Below are 20535 nucleotides of genomic sequence, written 5' to 3' on the forward strand. Positions count from 1 at the left end.
AATTTTTTTTACTACCGGTTCTGTGGGTGTGGCTTGGTGGGCGTGGCAGGGAAAGGATACTGCAAAATCTCCATTCCCACCCCACTCCAGGGGAAGGTTATTGCAAAATCCCCATTCCCTCCTGATCAGCTGGGACTCGGGAGGCAGAGAATAGATGGGGGCGGGGCCAGTCAGAATTTTTACTACTGGTTCTCCAAACTACTCAAAATTTCCGCTACCAGTTCTCCAGAACTGGTCAGAACCTGCTGAATACCACCTCTGAGGTATGTTTATTCTTGTAAACATACAGTTCCTCTGGGAGACCTAATTTAATTCACTCTGCGTTTGCAGACCTTATCCTTTGATATGTGGATTAGATCTGGGTCACTGATTTGGGGGTTTGCTAAATTTAATTGATTAATTTAGTTTCAGCTTGACTGTCCGTTATCTAGTGGAGACCCTGATTCTCAGACCATTGTGGAGCCTCTTATTATTGTAAGGGGAAGATGGAAACAGTATAAAAAATAAAATATATTTGGAGAAAAAACTGCTCACGCTGGATTAGGATATTGTGAGAAAGCAGCCCTTTCTTCTGTTTATATGTGTGTGTGTGTGTTGATGTGTGTACAAAAAAGGGGGAGGGGCTCATTTGAAGAACCAAGGTGGCACAGTGGTTAGAGTGCAGCACTGCAGGCTGTTTCTGCTGACTGCCGGATGCTTGCAATTCGGCAGTTCGACTCTCACTAGGCTCAAGGTTGACTCAGCCTTCCATCCTTCCGAGGTGGGTAAAATGAGGACCCAGATTGTTGGGGGCAAGAGGCTGACTCTGTAAACCACTTAGAGAGGGCTGTAAAAGCACTGGGAAGCGGTATATAAGTCTAAGGGCTATTGCTATTTTTAGGCCAGGCGTGCTTCATCTTCCTGCTATTAGTCTTAGAAAAACGCTGCAGTGATGAGTAAAAATTGGGATGTTTTTCTACTTAAGAACTATCACCTGGAGATGTCTTTGTCTCTTTCTTTTAACCTTCGCAGCTTCAGCGGAAAAGACACATTGGCAACGACATTGTGGCTATTATATTCCAAGAAGAAAACACTCCCTTTGTTCCGGATATGATTGCTTCGAATTTTCTGCACGCCTATATTGTCGTCCAGGCAGAAAATCCAGAAACGGATAATACGTCCTATAAAGTAAGTGGGTGAGAAAAGTAGAATATCTGTGTGTCCTTGGTTTGTGTGTGTGTGTGTGTGTGTGTGTGTGTGTGTGTCCACATCTGTTTTCCATCTTGACAAATAAGCACTTGGGTGGCTTTGAAAAATGTACCTGTTTGACCAGAGATAAAGAGTTCCTGCTAAGCTTTTGTGAAAATTGTTATTTATTCTTGGAGAAGCAGCTGGTGCCCTCGGCACTGTTGTTAGCCTATCTGCACATTGGCAGGAAATGTCATTAAATGCCCAGAGGCGGGTAGCATACATCTGTCCTTGAAGCCTTAGCAAAATCAAGCTTGACTGAAGGTTGCAGAGCAGGTGGCCAGCAGCCTTTAATGGGCTATATGCCCATTCTGGCCTTTGCAGATTATTGTGAGTCAGTTGTTTTGCCACCCTGTTGTCCCGTATCAGAAGGAAAAAGAAAAGCGTACGGCTATTTTTATTTATTTATTTATTTATATGCCGCCCTTCTCCGGAGACTCAGGGCGGCTTACAATGTGCTAAGCAATAGCCTTCATCCTTTTGTATATTTATACAAAGTCAGCTTATTGCCCCCACAACTGGGTCCTCAATTTACCTACCTTAGAAAGGATGGAAGGCTGAGTCAACCTTGAGCCTGGCAAGATTTGAACCTGCAGTAATTGCAGGCAGCTGGTCTTAATAACAGGGTGCTTTAGACCACTGTACTACCATAATCCTGGAGTTATTTTAACAGATTAATAGAGTTGGAACGGACCTTCTAGGTCATCTAGTCCAACCCCCTGCCCAAGCCTTCCGAAAAGCAGTGAAGACTTGGCTTTTCCGGCAGGCCTGGGGCCGTTGATCTCGCTTTGCGATCTGACGAGATCCGGCCATGAATGGTGGGAATGGGTTTTAATGTTTTTAATGTTTTTAATTTTTAAGTGTTTTTTATAGTGATTTTTTGAGTGTATTGTGAGCCGCCCTGGGTCTTCGGAGAGTGGCAGCATATAAATTAAATAAATAAACAAACAAATAAAAATCAATCAATCAATCAATCAATCAATCAATCAATCCATGCACAATTCCTGACAGATGGCAGTCCAATCTCTTCTTGAAAGCCTCCAGTGATGAAGCTCCCACAACTTCCGGAGGCAATTTCTGTTCCATTGGTTGATTGTTCTCACTGTCAGAAAATTTCTCATTTCCAGTTGAATCTCTCCTTGTTTGATTTCCATCCATTATTCCTTGTCTGGCCTTCAGGTGCTCTGAAAAACAGATAGATTCCGCCTCTCTGTGGCAGCCCCTCAAATATTGGAACACTGCTATCATGTCTCCCCTGGTCCTTCTCTTCACTAAAGTAGCCATGCCCAGTTATGACCGCCCCTAATACCTGTTGCTAAATGAAACATTTGTTAAGTGAGTTTTACCCCATTTTACATCCTGTCTTGCCACCATTGTTAAGCGAATTACCGCGGTTGTTAAGTTAGTAATATGGTTGTTAAGGGAATCTGGCTTCCCCATTGATTTTGGATGTCAGAAGATTGCAAAAGTAATCACATGATCCCAGGACATTGCAATCGTCATAAATATGAACTAATTGCCAGGTGTCTGAATTTTGATCATGTGACCATGGGGATGCTGCAACGGTCGTAAATGTGAAAAATGGTCAAAAATCACTTTTTTCAGTGCCATTGTATCTTCAGAATCAGAATCAGAATAGAGCTGGAGGGGACCTTGGAGGTCTTCTAGTCCAGCCCCCTGCTCACCCAGGAGACCCTATACCATTTCAGACAAGTAACTGTCTAGTCTCTTCTTTAAAACCTCCAGTGATGAAGCACCCACAACTTCTGGAGGCAAGTTGTTCCACTGGTTAATCGTTCTAACTGCCAGGAAATTTCTTCTTAGTTCTAGGTTGCTTCTCTCCTTGATTAGTTTCCATCTTGCCCTCAGGTGCTTTGGAGAATAGCTCCCTCTTCTTTGTGGCAACTCCTGAGATATCGGAACACTGCTATCATGTCCCCCCTAGCCAAACCCAAATCCTTCAACTGTTCTTCATATGTTTTAGTCTCCAGGCCTTTAATCATTTTAATTGCTCTTCTTTGCACTTTTTACCCTGGGAGATGGAAGGAAGAGATGCTGCTAGGGAAAAGACAGATAAGAGAAGACATAGCCTCCAGCTGAATAATGGATGGAGAAAAAAACCTCAGAAGGGACCCTCTCTCCCAGGTTCTCTGTAAAAGGGTTGGTGGGATGGTGCAAATGACTGTAAATACAGCCGTGTTATCTGAAGTTTGTTCACATGATCACAGAGGGGGCCTAAATTTTGCCACTTCTAATCCAGGTTGTAAATCCACCTTCTCAGGTCTGCCGTAACTTTGATCGCTAAGTAACCAGTCATAAATTGAGGACTACTTGTATGTGAGAAGTTTGGGCATTTTTCTGGTCAATAGGCATCCCTTTGTATTTGCATTGTAGAGTGGCTGGAATAGTGGTGAAATCCTACCGGTTCGCACCGGTTTGGGCGAACCGGTAGTGATAAAATCTACTGGTTCGGCAAACCGGTAGTAAAAGAAAAAGTCCCCCCCCTCGCTGTTTTACTTACCTCCAGACGGCTCCTTTTTTCACACGAAGCACGCATTTGGTGCGCACTGCACATGTGTATGCAGTGAACCGGTAGCAACCCATGGAGGATTTTACCGCTGGGCTGGAACATACAGTGACTTGCACAGTTCAATTCATAAATAAGAGATGTAAAATTAACAATCAATTAGTGGTTTGAAAGAAATTTTTTAATTGCTTGGTTAGGAAAACAGTACGGATAAAGTAGAATAATGAATATTCAGAGGCAAGAATTATATTTTCTCCAGTTTGGATGGATTATAATCATTATGTTAATAGCAATGGTGTGATTTTGTTGGCTTATGAAATATGGAAATTACGAACCCGTTTTGAACTTTTGTGCCTTTTTAACATTCATTTAAAGTAACATATTATGGTTTGTTGCTCAGTCAGCCAGATGTTCTGGCTGGATTTGGCATTTTTGTCCACCTCTAGAATCCTTCCCAAGAATCTCGGATAAGCATATGTGGATTTGTTAAAGGTATCATTGCAGGATGGAAGCTGTTCCTAGTAGAGCTGCCTTTTGCAATTGACTGATGGTGATTTTGTCAATGCCAATGGTGTTTAAGTATTGATCCAGTTGTTTTGGGATTGCACCCAAGGTGCCTATTACTATTACACTATTAAAGTAAAGGTGAAGGTAAAGGTTCCCCTTGCACATATGTGCTAGTTGTTCCCGACTCTAGGAGGTGGTGCTCATCTCTGTTTCAAAGCTGAAGAGCCAGTGCGGTCCAAAGATGTCTCCATGGTTATGTGGCCGGCATGACTAAATGCCAAAGGTGCACGGAACACTGTTATCTTCCCACCAAAGGTGGTCCCTATTTTTCTACTTGCATTTTTTTACGTGCTTTCGAACTGCTAGGTTGGCAGAAGCTGGGACACGTAACAGGAGCTCCCCCCATTATGCGCCACTAGGGATTTGAACCGCTGAACTGCTGACCCTGCGATCGACAAGCTCAGCCTCTTAGCCACTGAGCCACCATGTCCCTGCTACACTATTATTATTATATTATTATTCATATTAATTTTTTGTATTGCTCCTCAAAGCGTTATATGTTCTTTGCCTTTGGGAGTGGGAGAGGAGATGTTGAGTGTAAGTGCCCTCCATATGGACCCAGACATCTTGCCAGAAATCTTGCCATCTGCCCAGATGTGCAGAACTCATTAGGTGTTCAATAACGTCACCAACCAGAGGTTCTCCTTGGAAGAACTTCAACATCAGTTAAGCTGGATCGGTAGAATGTCTCCAGAAACACTTGAATCCTCATGACTTACATCTGGGTTACATTGTTGGCAATGATTATGGCAGTGATTAGCCCTTGCTCCATTCTGGAATAATTTCCAATTTCTCAATCTAACCCATAACTTCGGAGCTTTTGCAATAGTCTCCTATCCAAGTGGTAACCAGGTTTGATCTGCCTATTTTGTTTAAATCAGTCAAGGCTGGCTAGATTCTGCCGCTTGCCAAGGCAGCCCTTTCAAATATGCAGTTAATTTAATTTAATTTAATTTAATTTAGAATCATCTTTTCTACTATCCACCTGCTTCCAATTTTTTCCTCACTACCTTGACGAATTTGATTGCTTGGGTTTTTTGAGTTGTTTTGGCCTTTGATGCTGTAGTGGAAGAAAGGGTAGTCCCAATATTTTCCTTGTTGTAATATTACAGTCACAATAGCTTCCTTTCACATAAAAGATTATGTTAACACAATGGGTTATTTTGGTGGTATTTCTCAACCTTGGCAATTTTTAAGATCGGTGGATTTCAATTCCCAGCATACCTCAGCCAGCCTTGCTGTCCACCCATCCTAAATTTGCCAAGATTAAGAAACTCTGTGTTAGGGTTAGTTCTGGCTGAAGCATTCACACAACAACATGGTTAATATTAAGTTTGAAGAGGAATTTTGGAGTGTGTGTGTGTGTGTGTGTGATTTAGTGTGTTGAGTGGATGACATCCATTTGGATGGACTACAGTTTGAGAGACTAAAATTTCCACAATCAGCACACAACTCAGTGGGCCCTTTGGTAGTAGGTGGCTCAGTGGCTAAGACACTGAACTTGTCGTTCAGAAAGGTTGGCAGTTCAGCGGTTCGAATCCCTAGTATAGGTCTCCTGAGTGAGCAGGAGGTTGGACTAGATGACCTCCAAGGTCCCTTCCAACTCTGTTACTGTTATCTAAACTTGCAACCAAACAACCACCCAAGGGAAGCAGATTCTCACAAGCCAAGAAACAACAGGACAATGACATTAACATGGGAACCAGGACATGTAAGGCAGTGGTGGGATCCTCCTGGTTTAACAACTGGTTCGGAGATCGTGTGCTTCGCTGTGCGTGTGTGCACAGTTTGAAGAAATCTTCACTTCGAGGAGAAACATAGCTGAGGCATGGCAATCTGCTCTGCCGCGCGAATCAGCTGAGAAGGTAAAGGTAGGGAAATATTGCGGGTGGGTGGGCCCATCTGATCGTCGGGGTGAACCGGTTCGCTCCCAGCTGTTCGTCAAAGCTACCGGTTCACCTGAACCGGCCCGAACCGGTAGAATCCCACCCCTGATGTAAGAACCTGGCCTGAATAGGTTTTATGGGTTAGTTTTTTAATTCTATAGCTTGGGGTTTTAAATTGGCCGATTAATTTAATTTATTTTTAGTTATCTTAACTTTTATATTGTATGTTATTTTAATTTTAGGCTGTTCACCGCCCTGAGTCCCTTCGGGGAGAAGGGCGGGATATAAATTCAATAAATAAATAAATAAGTAAGTAAGTAAGTAAGTAAGTAAGTAAGTAAGTAAGTAAATAAACAAACCCCAGATCTCTGTTTTACTGCTGCATTTACATCAACAGCACCGTCACAGGCCCCAACAATTTCACACACAAATTTAGAGTCACCTTCACGTACCTTTCTTCTAATGTGATAGCAACGGCCCTCTGGATTCTCTAAACAAGCCAGGCTTTGTGCAAAAATAATTAATGGTCCAGTTTGATATCAGAAAGTACTTGAAGAGCATTTAACCTCCCAGGACACTCACAGATCACAAGTCATCATTCTGCAGTCAGGAGTATGCCCGCACAGTTGACCCTGAGACAGCTGAATATACATACATCAATATGTCCTGGGCTATTTCAGAAGGCCTGAACAAACACAATATCAATTGTTAATGGGTGAAGTACTTGTAATCTGTCCACCGTGAACCTTTATCTGCTTAACCTTAACAAGAGTCGCTTGGTTTGTGCGATAGGCAGCTTTATAAGTTTGAAAAATAAATAACACTTCCCACCCTGGTGAGCTACAGTTCATAAAAACGTATGCCTCATAATAACATTCGTTAGCCTTAAAAGGTGGAGATTTTTCTCCAGTCTGATTCCTACAATCTGCAACTTTCCCCATAGCTCTCTGCCAGGAGGAACATCAGCATTGCTGGCGAGGAATTCTAGGGTTCATAGTTATATTTCATATTTCTATTTCACATTTGTAGATTGAAGAGTTGAGAAAGGTTTTCTTGCAGTAGTGGCCAAAATTGTGGACACCTTTTGGGAAAAGTGTGTTTTCTAATAACACCACTTTTTTTTTTTTTTGGAGTAGCACCATAAAATTATATATCAATGGAAAGATAATTTAATCAAGAATGTAATGCAATAACAGTAATGAAGGATTTGCTATTAGAATAGCAATTACAGTATAAAGAAGAAAAGTGAAACCCGTAGAAAAAAACGAGATATACAAAAATTATCACCATAGAAAAAAATGAGATATACAAAAATTATCCCCATGTCAGCTAATACTTTGTTGGGAAACCTTTAGCATGAATTACAGCTTTACAACGTCTTCCTATGAAGTGAACCAAGTCTTTTAGTTCTGCAGCTGTTATAATGTGAAACCAAGATTGAATGATTGCTTCTATTAACTGGGCTTTATTGCTGGGTCGCTTCTGACTAACAAGTTTCTTTAGTCGGCTTCATAGTTTTTCAATTGGGTTAAGGTCTGGGCTATTCCCAGGCCATTCCAGCAGTGGAATATGATTATCTTGAAACACCCCTCCCCCAAGAAAGTGGTGTTATTAGCCATCAAACCTCAAAAATACACTTTTCCCAAAAGGTTTCCACAATTTTGGCCACTATTGTAGACCCTGGATGTCCTCATTACGACAGAATCTCCATATTCAGAGATAATCTTACCTTCTTCAAAGCCATTAAAAAGACACCCCCTCAGGACTTTCAAGAATTATATGGCTGGCCAAGAGTGAGAAAAACAGAAATTTAATCAGAGAGACCTTTGTACAATAACTGTATTTACATTGGGTTCTTTTACAAGTAGCCTTTGTGACTCTCATAAGCTCAAATGCCTTTTCTCTTTCCTTGTTTTGGATAGGTAGCTGTCACAGCACGAGAAGATGTCCCATCTTTTGGCCCTTCACTGCCAAGCCCACCTGTATTTCAAAAAGTAAGACCCAACCCTAACCCTAAAACAAGGTTTGTTTGGTTCTTATGGGAAGCAATTTGGGAGATCTGGGGCAGGGGGTTGAATTAAATAGATTGATTTAAATCTAAGAGCCACAGTGGCGCAGTGGTTAGAGTGCAGTACTGCAGGCTACTTCTGCTGATCACCGGCTGCTGGTAGTTTGGCAGTTTGGGTCTCACCGGGCTCAAGGTTGACTCAGCCTTCCATCCTTCCGAGGTGGGTAAAATGAGGACCCAAATTGTTGGGGGCAATAGGCCGACTCTGTAAACCGCTTAGAGAGGGCTGTAAAGCACTGTGAAGTAGTATATAAGTCTAAGTGCTATTGCTATTTTTGGAAGTTTTACCAATATAACAGCATTTCTACTTCTCAATTAATTACTAAGGCTTTGCCACCATATTACTCTGTTGTTTTTTTTAATTTGATTTATATGCCGCCCTTCTCCGGAGACTCAGGGCGGCTTACAATGCGTTAAGCAATAGCCTTCATACTTTTGTATATTTATACAAAGTCAGCTTATTGCCCCCACAAACTGGGTCCTCATTTTACCTACCTTAGAAAGGATGGAAGGCTGAGTCAACCTTGAGCCTTGGAGAGATTCGAACCAGCAGTAAATTGCAGGCAGCTGTGTTAATAACAGGGTGCGTAGACCACTGTACTATCAAGGCTTGGGGGATATCATTATCATTGTCAATTACTTTCCATTATTTTTGAGCTCCTAAGATTACATGAAATGTGACTGGTTAGGCAAAGATGTCAGGCAGGTCTAAAGTGTGGGTGATTTTTATTTTTAAATTTTTGGTGTTTTTTTTTTTTTTAAACCAAAAATACTCTTTAAGGGATCAGTCAGCCAGAGATTCAATATTCCTGTTGCATCAACAGAGGGATAGTTTCAAGATCACGTGAGGTGATAGTTCTGCTCTATACTGCACTAGTGAGGGAACGCTTGGAGTACTGCCTCTAGTTCTGGTCACCCAGTGGTGGGATTCAACTGGTTCGCACCACTTTGGCCGAACCACTTGTTAAATTGCTGGGTGGCCCCTCCCCTCCCTGCCCCTTCCAGAAGTCCCCACGTGCCCCGTTTTGGCTCCCAGGTAAGTGCAAGGAGGCCTACTTTGACGAAAATGGCGCGGGGGTGTGTGGTGCCCCCCCCGTGGCCCATTTTTGCTCCCAGTAGGCTGCAGGGAGGCCTACTAGGCCCAAAATGGGGCCCAGTGGGGGCTGTCTGTCCCCCTCAATCTGTTTTTGCTCCCAGGGGGGTGCAGGAGGCTGAGTGCTGTCTGTCACACCCCCTGGCCACGCCCACCATGGCCACGCCACCAGCCAGTCATTAGGCAAAGAACCGGTTGTTAAATTATTTGAATCCCACTGCTGTGATCACCATAGTACAGAAAACATAACTGAGAACATAGAAAGAGTGCAGAGAAGAGCAACAAAGTTGATAAGGGATCTGGAGGGTAAACCATACGAAGAACGACTGAGGGAACTAGGTATATCTAGTCAAAAGTACTCTAACGAAGAGAAGAACTATGGGTAACATGATAGCAATCTTTCAGTATTTGAGAGTCACAGGGAAGAGTGGGGGGAGGGTGACAACCTATTCTCCAAAGCACCTGAGGGCAGGACAAGAAGTATCGTGGAAGATAATTAAAGAGAGATTTAACCTAGAACTAAGAAGAAACTTCCTGATAGAACAATTAATCAGTGGAACGGCTTACCTCTGGAAGTTGTGAGTGCTCCAAAAATGGATGTTTTCAAGAATGGTACAGGGTCTCTTGCCTAAGCAGGGGGTTGAACTAGAAGACCTCCAAGATCCCTTCCAACCCTATTATTCTATGTTCTGTGTAGGAAATGGTCAAAAAGGTTGAATAGAATAGATTAACAGAGTTGGAAGGGACCTTGGAGGTCTTCTAGTCCAACCCCCTGCTCAGGCAGGAAACCCTATACCATTTCAGACAAATGGTTGTCCAGTCTCCTCTTGAAAACTTCCAGTGTTGGAGCATTCACAACTTCTGGAGGCAAGTTGTTCCACTGATTAATTGTTCTGTCAGGAAATTTCTTCTTAGTTCTAGGTTGCTTCTCTCCTTGATTAGTTTCCACCCATTGCTTCTTGTCCTGCCCTCAGGTGCTTTGGAGAATAGCTTGACTCCCTCTTCTTTGTGGCAGCCCCTGAGATATTGGGACACTGCTATCATGTCATCCCTAGTCCTTCTTTTCATTAAACTAGACATACCCAGTTCCTGCAACCGTTCTTCATATGTTTTAGCCTCCAGTCCCCTAATCATCTTTGTTGCTCTTCTCTGCACTCTTTCTAGAGTCTCCACATCTTTTTTTACATCTACTTGATGCAGGGGAGATTATTCTTTGGAATACATTTCTGGCTCAAGTTCATTGGCCAGCCATCATCTTGGAGTTTTGGAAGATGTGTTGATGATTCCCTGAAGTCGCACCCAATGAACTGGGTCATTACCGTGCTATCCTGCTTTTTTTTCATTTCTTAGAATGCAGAATTCCGAGAGTTTCTTCTCACCAAGCTGATCAACGCAGAAAATGCCTGCTGCAAGTCAGACAAGTTTGCCAAACTTGAGGTAAAGAAAAAAATGGGGTTGCCCTTGAGGAGGTAAATAGGACAACCTGCTCAGCCCAATTACATTTTGCTTCAGGATATCAGAGATTGGCAGTCACATTTTAAAAGGACTCTTTGAAGCCAAACACCAGGTCAGAGAGGCTTGTAACATTGCCTTGCTATGAATTCTGCAGTTTTTGTGAAGTAATTCACAATTTCTGCATTGTGGTATGGATGAAAAACCTTGTGCTTCAATTCTTGCATCTCTCTGAATTTTGCAACAGAGTTCCAGGTTAGAAAAAAAAAAAAAGCAAGTGCATATATGGAATTTGGACAAAAGAAGTTTAGGGATATATTTACAATACCTTTTAGAATGTATTGATAAACAGATTAAAAGCTGTTTGTGAATGTGTATGTATATATTATATATCTGATGAAATAATCTTATACTGAACCATACAACACTGAATGGACCAGAAACAGATTGCTCCGGAGTGGGCTTCAAAAACTTTAGCAAGGGGTTCTCTGCCTGGTTGCTGAGTGGGCGTGGCCATGGTGGGCGTGGCCTAGTGGGCCTCCTGCACCATGGCGGGGGAGGGGGGGAATTTTTGCCCTCCCCGGGCTCTGGAGGCTTTCCTCCCCAGGAAAACAGTCTCCCCAGGCTCTGGAGGCCCTCTGGAGGCCAGAAACGGGTCCATTTCTGGCCTTCCCGAACTTCCGGTAGGCCCGTTTTTCACCCTCACCGAGCCTCTGCACACGCCCTGCACTTACCTGCATCCAAAACGGGCCGTGTGGGGACTCCTGGGAGGAGTGGGCAGGGGTTGGCGGGGCCAGCCAGGAGTGGGATTTGGGGCTTCTCCAAACTGCACAAAATCTAGCTAGAGGTTCTCCCGAACCCCTGCGCACCCCCAGCAGCCCACCTCTGGATTGCTCCATTAATCTTTATGGAAAGGCATTTTAGAAGACCCCTGGCTTAGCATAGCCAAAAGTCCTTGTTGTGTAGCATCAGCATGACAGAGGGTCAATCTGCAATCTATGGAACGCCCATGCACTTATGCAACTTCTTATGGTCTCATGTTCTTTCAGGAAGTGCTGCTGAGGGCAGACATTCCTGCAAAGAAACAATGCAGGGAGGGAGGGAGGGAAGGAAGGAAGGAAGGAAGGAAGGAAGGAAGGAAGGAAGGAAGGAAGGAAGGAAGGAAGGAAGGAAGGAAAGTGGGGGGGAGGAAGGAAGGAAGGAAAGAGGGCGGGAAGGAGGGAAGAGGGAAGAAAGGAAGGAAAGAAAGGGAGGAGAGAGATGAGAGGGAGGAAGAAAAGGAAGGAGGGGGAAAGGAAGGAAGGAGGGTGGAAGGAGAGAAGGAGGAGGAAGAGAGGCATCATTTGACCACTTCATATTCTTAATAACGTCCCTCTCTCACCCAAACAAAACTTAAACTTGTTTCTTAGATCTAGATCTGCTTTTCCTCCAGGAACTCAATTCAGCATACCTATTAGTCCCTTCTCCTGTTTCTCCCCATGTTGGGCTAAGAGGGAGTGAGTAGCCCAAGGTAATCCAGAGAATTTCCATCGCTGAGCATGGACCGACTCTGGAGTCTCCACGGTGCTGCCCCAACACCCTAAACTCTAGACCAGTGTTGGCAAACCTTTTCAACACCAAGTGTCGAAAAGAGAAGCGCGCATGCACATGTGCGTGCAGGAAACCAGAACAGCAACCGCCCGGTGCGCATGTGCATGCTGGGAAGATGATCTTCCAGTTTCCAGTGCACGCATGCACGCCAGCCTCCTGGTCTTCCAGTTTCGGGCATGCATGCACACACGAAGACCAGTTGGCCGGTGCACATGCACATGCCGGAAACTGGAAGAGCAGCCGCCCAGGGCACATGTGCACGCCGGGAAGATGATCTTCCACTTTCCAGCAAGCGCATGTGTGCCGGCCAGCTGATCTTCATGCACGCATGCGCTCCAGAAACCAGAAGACAAGGTGGCTGGCGCGGATCGTGAGCTGGAAAGCGGAAGATCATATTCCCAGCACGCACATGTGCACCGGGCGGCTGCTCTTTGGTTTCCAGCGCTCCCATGCCTGTGAAGACCAGCTGGCCGGTGCACCAGAACCCAGAAAAGCAACGGACGAAGGCTCGCATGCCTGGAGAGATGGCTCTGCATGCCACTTCCGGCACGCGTGCCATAGGTTCGCCATCACGGCTCTAGACTGTACTGGTGCGCATTGAATTGTTTGTAATAGGAAACACCTTCATGTGAAAAGTTGTTCGTGCAAAGTTTGCCGCACGTCACTGGAATTGTTTAATCGAAAAATTCTGGCATTCTGAGACACACCGCTGTTAAACGTGTACTACAACTCAGGAGTGGGCAACTCTAGCCCCTTCCCCTGCTGTAGCACAACAGGAGGGGTTGCCTTTCCAGGCTCCCCAGTTAAAATGGCTTTCCGTGATCAAAAGCATCCCCTGCTGATTCATGCAGAAGTCTTTGGGCGGATTAAATCTTGTTTAATCAATAGATCAGAGCTCACAGCTCTATTAATTACAGGCTTCCTGCTGAGAAAACAATATGGCCATCTCTATGAAGTCATCCGGGGTTGAGCTCAACTTGAAGGGAAATTTATCTTAAAGCCAATTAAAGCGGAGCCGCATTTGCAAATGTTCAGCTTCCTCGGGCGTGTGCTCACTTTTTTCTTTTTTTAATTCTATTTCTATTTCCGAGAGCTGATCTCTATTACCGCTCAAATCTCCCAGGTGAACCAGGCATCCCACAGAAGCTGTGACTGTGTCAAAAACTAGGAAGAAAGGAAGGAAGGAAGGAAGGAAGGAAGGAAGGAAGGAAGGAAGGAAGGAAGGAAGGAAAGAAAGAAAAAGAAAGAAAAGCTTCAATACAAAGGGAGTCAAAAGGAGGCAGATGACAAAAACGTATTACATCCCTTATAATGTAAGCTTCACACCTGAGCAGGAGGTTGGACTAGAAGACCTCCAAGGTCCCTTCCTACACTATTATTCTTTGTTCTATGTATGAAATGGTCAATATGATGGAGTGGAGTGGAGTGGAGTGGAGTGGAGTGGAATGGAATGGAATAGAATAGAATAGAATAGAATAGAATAGAATAGAATAGAATAGAATAGAATAGAATAGAATAGAATAGAATAGAATAGAATAGAATAGAATAGAATAACAGAGTTGGAAGGGACCTTGGAGGTTTTCTAGTCCAACCCCTTACTCAGGTAGGAAACCCTATACCATTTCAGACAAATGGTTGTCCAATTAATCAGTGGGACAGCTCACCTCTGGAAGTTGTGGATGCTTCATCATTGGAAGTTTTCAAGAGGAGATTGGATAACCATTTGTCTGGAATGCTATAGGATCTCCTGAAGTTTTGTTTGCGTGAGAGAAGGAAGTTATTAAGAATATGAAGTGGTAAAATGATTCCTCCCTTCCTCCTTCTTCTCTCCTTCCACCTCCTTCCCTTTCTTCCTCTCTCTCCTCCCTCCCTCCTTCCCTCCTTCCCTTCCCTTTGCACCTTTGAGACGTGTGTCGCAACATCGTCCACATACTATTTTTATTTATTTAAAAGATGCATAAAGCCCTCCATAGTAGCACACACAACTCTAGGTGGCGGATATGGGTGTGAAAAAGACAAACAATAAAACCAATAAGGAGGAAAAGAATGAAATGAAATAAAAATAAGAAAAGCCAGGCATTCCACTCATAATTACAGGTAGTCCTGGACTTATGAACATAATGGAGCCTGCATTATGGTTGTATGTCATGATGGTTGCAACTCAATTTTATGACCTTTTGTTTTTTAATCATTAAGCAAACACTGTGGTCGTTATGTGAACCAATTGTTCATTTTGGGGCGGTTTTGCCGAAAACTGGAAGTAAATGTTGGATTTGGGCAAAACATCATAAAACAGTGATTCTTAAATAGTGATTCTAAACTTCAATAACTTTAAGATGAATGGACTTCATCTCCCAGAATTCCCCAGCCAGCATGGGAGTTCCGGGAGTTGAAGTCCACACACCTTCAAGCTACCAAGGCTGAGAAAAAGTGACCCAGTCCCTTTTTAGCCTTTTTAGCTCAGAACTGCAAGGCCATTTTAGAACCCGATAAATGTTGTTTCTAGGATCGAACGCGGGCTGCCTTGTTGGACAACTTGCACGATGAACTCCACGTCCACACGCAGCTGATGTTGGGCCTAGGATCCGAGGAAGACAAGCTGGAGAATGGTGGACATGGTGGATTCTTGGAATCGTTTAAGGTAAAAAACAAAACAAAACACCGTTCTTGACTTTTTGTAATGTAGAGAAGCAGAGACATAGTTTTACTGCAAAGTGCCCCAAATTAAATACCGATGATACTTTGGCCGCTAGCTTCTTTCAATGTCTGTGGAGATTCTCAGACATCCAGGTCATGGCTGTCCCCACAGTGCTTTTTCAAGAGGCAACTGGATTTTCTTGTTTTTTCTTTGAAGATGTTTTGCTTCTCATCCAAGAAGCTTCTTCAGCTCTGACTGAATGGTGGGGAAATGGAAGGATTTATACTCCTTGCAGACAGCTGATCATTTGCATTCTTTTAGAGAGTCGTTGAGGCCACTTGGAGGTTTATCTGTGTCCTCAGGGTCACCTGCGTAGTGCAAATGGGCATGGAGCCTTCTTGGAACTGCTGAAAGGACTGTGTTGTAAACAAGGTGGTATCCAGTGGTGGGATTCAAATTTTTTTACTACTGGTTCTGTAGGCGTGGCTTGGTGGGCATTGCATGGCTTGGCGGGCGTGGCAGGGGAAGGATACTGTAAAATCTCCATTCCTTCCCCACTCCAGGGGAAGGTTACTGCAAAATCCCCATTTCCTCCCAATCAGCTGGAACTCGGGAGGCAGAGAATAGATGGGGGCGGGGCCAGTCAGAGGTGGTATTTACCGGTTCTCTGAACTACACAAAATTTCCACTACTGGTTCTCTAGAACTGGTCAGAACCTGCTGAATACCACCTCTGGTGGTACTGTATCCCTCCTCCTCTCTCAACCGAGCCCTCTCTCAACAGAGGGGGAGGGATATGACATCAACAGTCTACAACACGTCCTTTCAACGGTTCCAAGAAGGCTCCGCACCCATTTGCACTACTCAGGTGACCCTGACGGCACAGATAAAGCTCCAAGTGGCCTCAACGACTCTCTAAAAGAATGCAAATGACCAGCTGCCTGCAAGGAGTATAAATCCTTCCATTTCCCCACCAACCAGTCAGAGCTGAAGAAGCTTCTTGGATGAGAAGCAAAACATCTTCAAGGAAAAACAAAGGAAGTCCAGTTGCCTCTTGAAAAAGCACCTTCCACCAGTCATTGCCCATCACCCAAACGCTTGTCAGAAGCATAAGGTAAGGTCCAAAGGCTTATTGGTTTCCCCCCCCCCCCCTTGCTTCTGATGTTATATAGAATTGGACTTTTTTTTTTTTTTACTCTTCTGGCATTGCAGGAGATCCCAGGGCTGATGAGGAAAAGAACAGCCAGAAAAATGTTGCAGCTGCCCTTGTACCTTTGGACAGCCTTGTTGGTCTGCTTAATAGCTTATTTACTTCTCAGCGTGTTGCCTGAATAAATGGAGAAAGGAAATGGGGAAAAAGGAAAAGAGACTGGAGTTGCTGCTTCCAAAATGCAACAAGAAATCACAGATGTTCTTTTTCGCTTTGTTTCACAGTCTGGGGGAATTTAAAAAAAATCAAAATCCTTTTCCATTGATCAAATGGGAGAGTAGCCTTTTTTACCCAGTTAGATTTTTGGTTTTTCGTTTTTAAAACGGATTTGGCTTCCAAGAAGATGGCTGGGAGTCCATTTTGCATAAAAGGCATTTGAACTATTTTGGTCCTTACATCACCATGATGTAAAAAAGATGTTGGGACTCTAGAAAGAGTGCAGAGAAGAGCAACAAAGATGATTAGGGGACTGGACATACCCAGTTCCACAGTGGTGAAATCTGAACCGGTTTTTACTACCAGTTCGCTGGCTGCACATGCGCAGTGTGCACCACACACCAAATGTGATGTGCGCGCATTGCTTTTAAAAGTAAAAAAAAAAGCCTCTGACGATCGCGCTGCTCAGCTGGGATCATCAGAGGCTTTTTTTTAACCTTTTAAAAGCATTTGTTTTACAACCTCTTTGGCCGAACAGGTTGTGGAAAAAATGCTTTTAAATGGCTCTGACTATCCCATCTGAATTAGCTAATCGTCAGAGGCTTTTTTTTTCACTTTTAAAAGCATTTTTTGGCTGAAGAGATTGTAGAAAAAATGCTTTTAAAAGTAAAAAAAAAGCCTCTGATGATCACGCTGCTCAGCTGGGATCGTCAGAGGCTTTTTTTTTTTTACCTTTTAAAAGCATTTGTTTTACAACTTCTTTGGCCGAAGAGGTAGAAAAATTGCTTTTAAAAGGCTCTGATGATCCCATCTGAATTAGCTAATCGTCAGAGGCTTTTTTTTTTTACTTTTAAAAGCATTTTTTTTGGCTGAAGAGGTTGTAGAAAAAATGCTTTTAAAAGTTAAAAAAAAGCCTCTGATGATCGCGCGGCTCAGCTGGGCATGTGGGGGGGGGGAGGAATTTTTGCTACCGGTTCTCCAAACCACCTGCCGCCATCACTACCGAATCGGATGATCCAGTCCGAACCGGGAGCATTTCACCCCTGCAGTTCCAGCAACCGTTCTTTATATGTTTTATCCCCCAGTCCCCTAATCATCTTTGTTGCACTGCCCCCTAGAAGTGGACATGATTGGACAGAGGAAACATTTACCTTTCAGCAGACGGTCTGATTTTGGGGCAATACGGAAGGTCCACACCTCAAAACAAGTTGTTCTTCTCTCTGCTCCAAACTCAGCAGGGCTGGTGTTCATTTATTTTGAAGTGAGCGACAATGTATTATCAACAAAAGAGTTTTCATTGTAGTACGAAGATTTAATCCAAAATTCAGAATTATCTCAAGGCATATGAGCCAGTCATCGTATTGTCTATGTTTGACGACATTGGAGCATCTCTAGAATGAAATGTTTGTAGAGATTCCAAACAGACTTTTAAAACTTTCACATTAAAACCATGTCCCATCTTCTTTACTTATGCTGAAGATGAATCAATCATGAATGTCTATGGAGATTCTCAATCATCCAGGTCATGGTTGTCCCAAAGGTGCTTTTTTTTCAAGAGGCAACTGGACTTTTTGGTTTTTCTTTGAAGATGTTTTGCTTCTCATCCAAGAAGCTTCTTCACCTCTGACTGGATGGTGGGGAATCAAAGAAAAACCAGAAAGTCCAGTTGCCTCTTGAGAAAGCACCGTTGGGACAATCAATCATGAATTTTCAGAATTTAGGAAGGGGGGATCGTTTTTCTGTATCCCAATTTATTTTGAGAATAGCTCTGTGTGTGCTGGTGTGGGCATCTGTGGTGATTTATGAGATATTCTCTTGTATTTGTTATTTGGGGGGGAAATGGTTTCATCTCCCACCTTGATAACCCCAATGAGGCAAGACAATGCGAGAGACGATGTGGTTGTCGATAGATTTATTGTGACTAAACAAAATGCACAAAGCCAGCTGAGATCCTCAGGATTCCTTCTGCTGAAAGGCAGAGTTTCAGCACAAGCCACAGAGCAAAAGAACTGTACCCTGCAGTGTTATATTTCATAAAGCAACGACCAAACACCAGTCTGGCACTCTTTAAGATGATCCTCAACAAAGCAGCAGGGCTGCGTTCATCCTGGGAGAGAAAAAAAATCACTGGAAAGTGAGTAATGCTTAAGCCTCTACTGATGAAGCCACCACAAAGAAGCCTCTGCCTCTTCCATTCATTGAAAGGGTAGCGAGCCATTATTTTGCGGACTTAAAAATATGTTAAGCTGACTTTGTTACAGTGGTGGGTTGCCCCCGGTTCTGACTGATTTGCAAGAACCGGTAGTAAAACTGGTGGGATGCCCCACCCACCATCCTGGATGTCGTCATCCGCTATCTGCGCGTGTGCAGAAGCAAGGCGCATACACAGAAGCAAGGCACGTGCACGAGTGAAGCAAGTGCGTGTGTGCGCGATCCTGTTGCGAACCGGTAGTAAAGATAAGTAGAACCCACCCCTGTCTTGTTGTATTTCATGGACTACCTAATGGGTCACTCTGCTCAGTCTGCTCAGTTGGATCCTTGCAGAGGTGGGCTTCATATAAGTTAACAACCGGTTCTCCCAGAATCGAAAATGTGAGCACGCACGCACACATGCGCACTTTGCTCGTGCACGGACCTTGCGTACATGCATGCTGCGTCAAAACCACATCGATTGTATAAGATGGGATAGCTTCGCTTGCGCATGTGCCTTACGCACATGCGTGCTGTGTCAAAACCATGCCGATTATGCAGACAGGATAGTGCCGGGGTAGGTAGGCGGGCCCAGCCGCTGGCCGTAACTACCGGTTCGTGCAAACCGGTCTGAACCAGCTGAATCCCACCACTGGATCCTTGATATCTTTCCCCCTCCAGTTCCATCTTCTTGTCCCTAATTCCTGCCAAAAAATACCCAATGCTCACACAGTCTTCAAGCAGAACACAGTGGGTGCAATCACTCTTAACAGCTCGATGCCAGGGAGATTTCTGGAGAAGATGGCAGATGGAAGACAGCTCCGTGAAAACTGGAGCCAATATTTTCAGCCACAAACAGAGAGCTGATGAGCAGATCAGCTCCTTCAACTCTCTATGGACAAAGAGAGTATGTGAGATCAACCAAGCTGATCTCTTCAGTTGCTTCTTGTAAGAAGAATCCAGAGGGAGGGAGGATTGGAAGATGAGGGAATTCACCATAATCGCTCCACCTTCAAACAGAGCATTTTGAAAGGATGCTAACTTTGCACACCTCTTTCGGGAATAGGCTATGAACTGTTTCAAAGCAGTTTAGACACCTACAAAGTGACAAGATTGCAAACATTGGATGAGTGCCTTCAATCCTTAATATAAGAAAAGGATGTATCTTTTATCATTTTTAATAATTACAGCAAAAAACAAGATAAGGCTTTGGCTGCACAAAGTTTTAAACAGATTAGTGGCTTAAAAATGTCTGAATGTTGGATTTTGAATATTAAGACATTGAAATTCTTAAAGAACAAATTCACGCTTCCGTGAAAGAAAAACTGTGTCTTATATTGGAGACATAATAAGACAAGTAACTTATTATGGCTTTCAAAGATATCTTTGATGAACTGCATTGGGAATTGTGCCAGGACTTTGAACCAATTATATCAATCATGTTGCATCTTCTTGGAAACAGTCTGTTCCCAAAAGATGTACAGAAAAAGATATGCAACAAAATCTACCCGAGAAAACACGAACATTTGAATGAGAACATGTCATCCGATATAAAGGAAAAAATTGGATAAGGCTTTAAAAATTAAGAAAAACATAAAATGAGATCAGCAACTGGAACAATTTCTTTTTGCTGGACATGCAAAAGAGACTATTTAAAGCATTGAAAAAATTTGTGTCGAGGATCAACAACCATCTGAATGGACTAAAAAGAAAGTTTTTTTTAAAAAAACATTAAATAAAGAATACAAAGTTGGTTTATTTGATCAAGGTTAAAATGTTGCCCATTCGGGGTGGTTCTTTCTGGATTTGCTGGTACCTGGAGTGGAAAAATATTGTTTATTTGATTCACTGAATATGGTGTTTTAGTTTTTTCCCCTACAAACTTTTAAACTGGCTTTGTATAAGGAAGTTTTGTGAATTTGTTCTTTTTAT

The 20535-nt window shown here is 43.4% G+C and overlaps 1 protein-coding gene across 1 annotated transcript in view; it reads left to right on the forward strand.

Annotated features, from left to right (window-relative positions):
• Nucleotides 1–20535, forward strand: part of RAP1GAP2 (RAP1 GTPase activating protein 2) — a 314933-nt gene that overhangs the window by 271754 nt on the left and 22644 nt on the right. The window contains exons 14-17 of the mRNA XM_070945523.1: nucleotides 1012–1167; nucleotides 8130–8201; nucleotides 10719–10805; nucleotides 14917–15051. Of these exons, the coding sequence (XP_070801624.1) occupies nucleotides 1012–1167; nucleotides 8130–8201; nucleotides 10719–10805; nucleotides 14917–15051 (450 nt within the window). The remainder of the gene's footprint in view (nucleotides 1–1011; nucleotides 1168–8129; nucleotides 8202–10718; nucleotides 10806–14916; nucleotides 15052–20535) is intronic.

The sequence above is a fragment of the Pituophis catenifer genome, unplaced genomic scaffold, assembly GCF_029215685.1.
Source record: "Pituophis catenifer annectens isolate HBS135680 unplaced genomic scaffold, rPitCat1.0.hap2 SCAF_1, whole genome shotgun sequence".
Lineage (NCBI taxonomy): Eukaryota > Metazoa > Chordata > Lepidosauria > Squamata > Colubridae > Pituophis > Pituophis catenifer.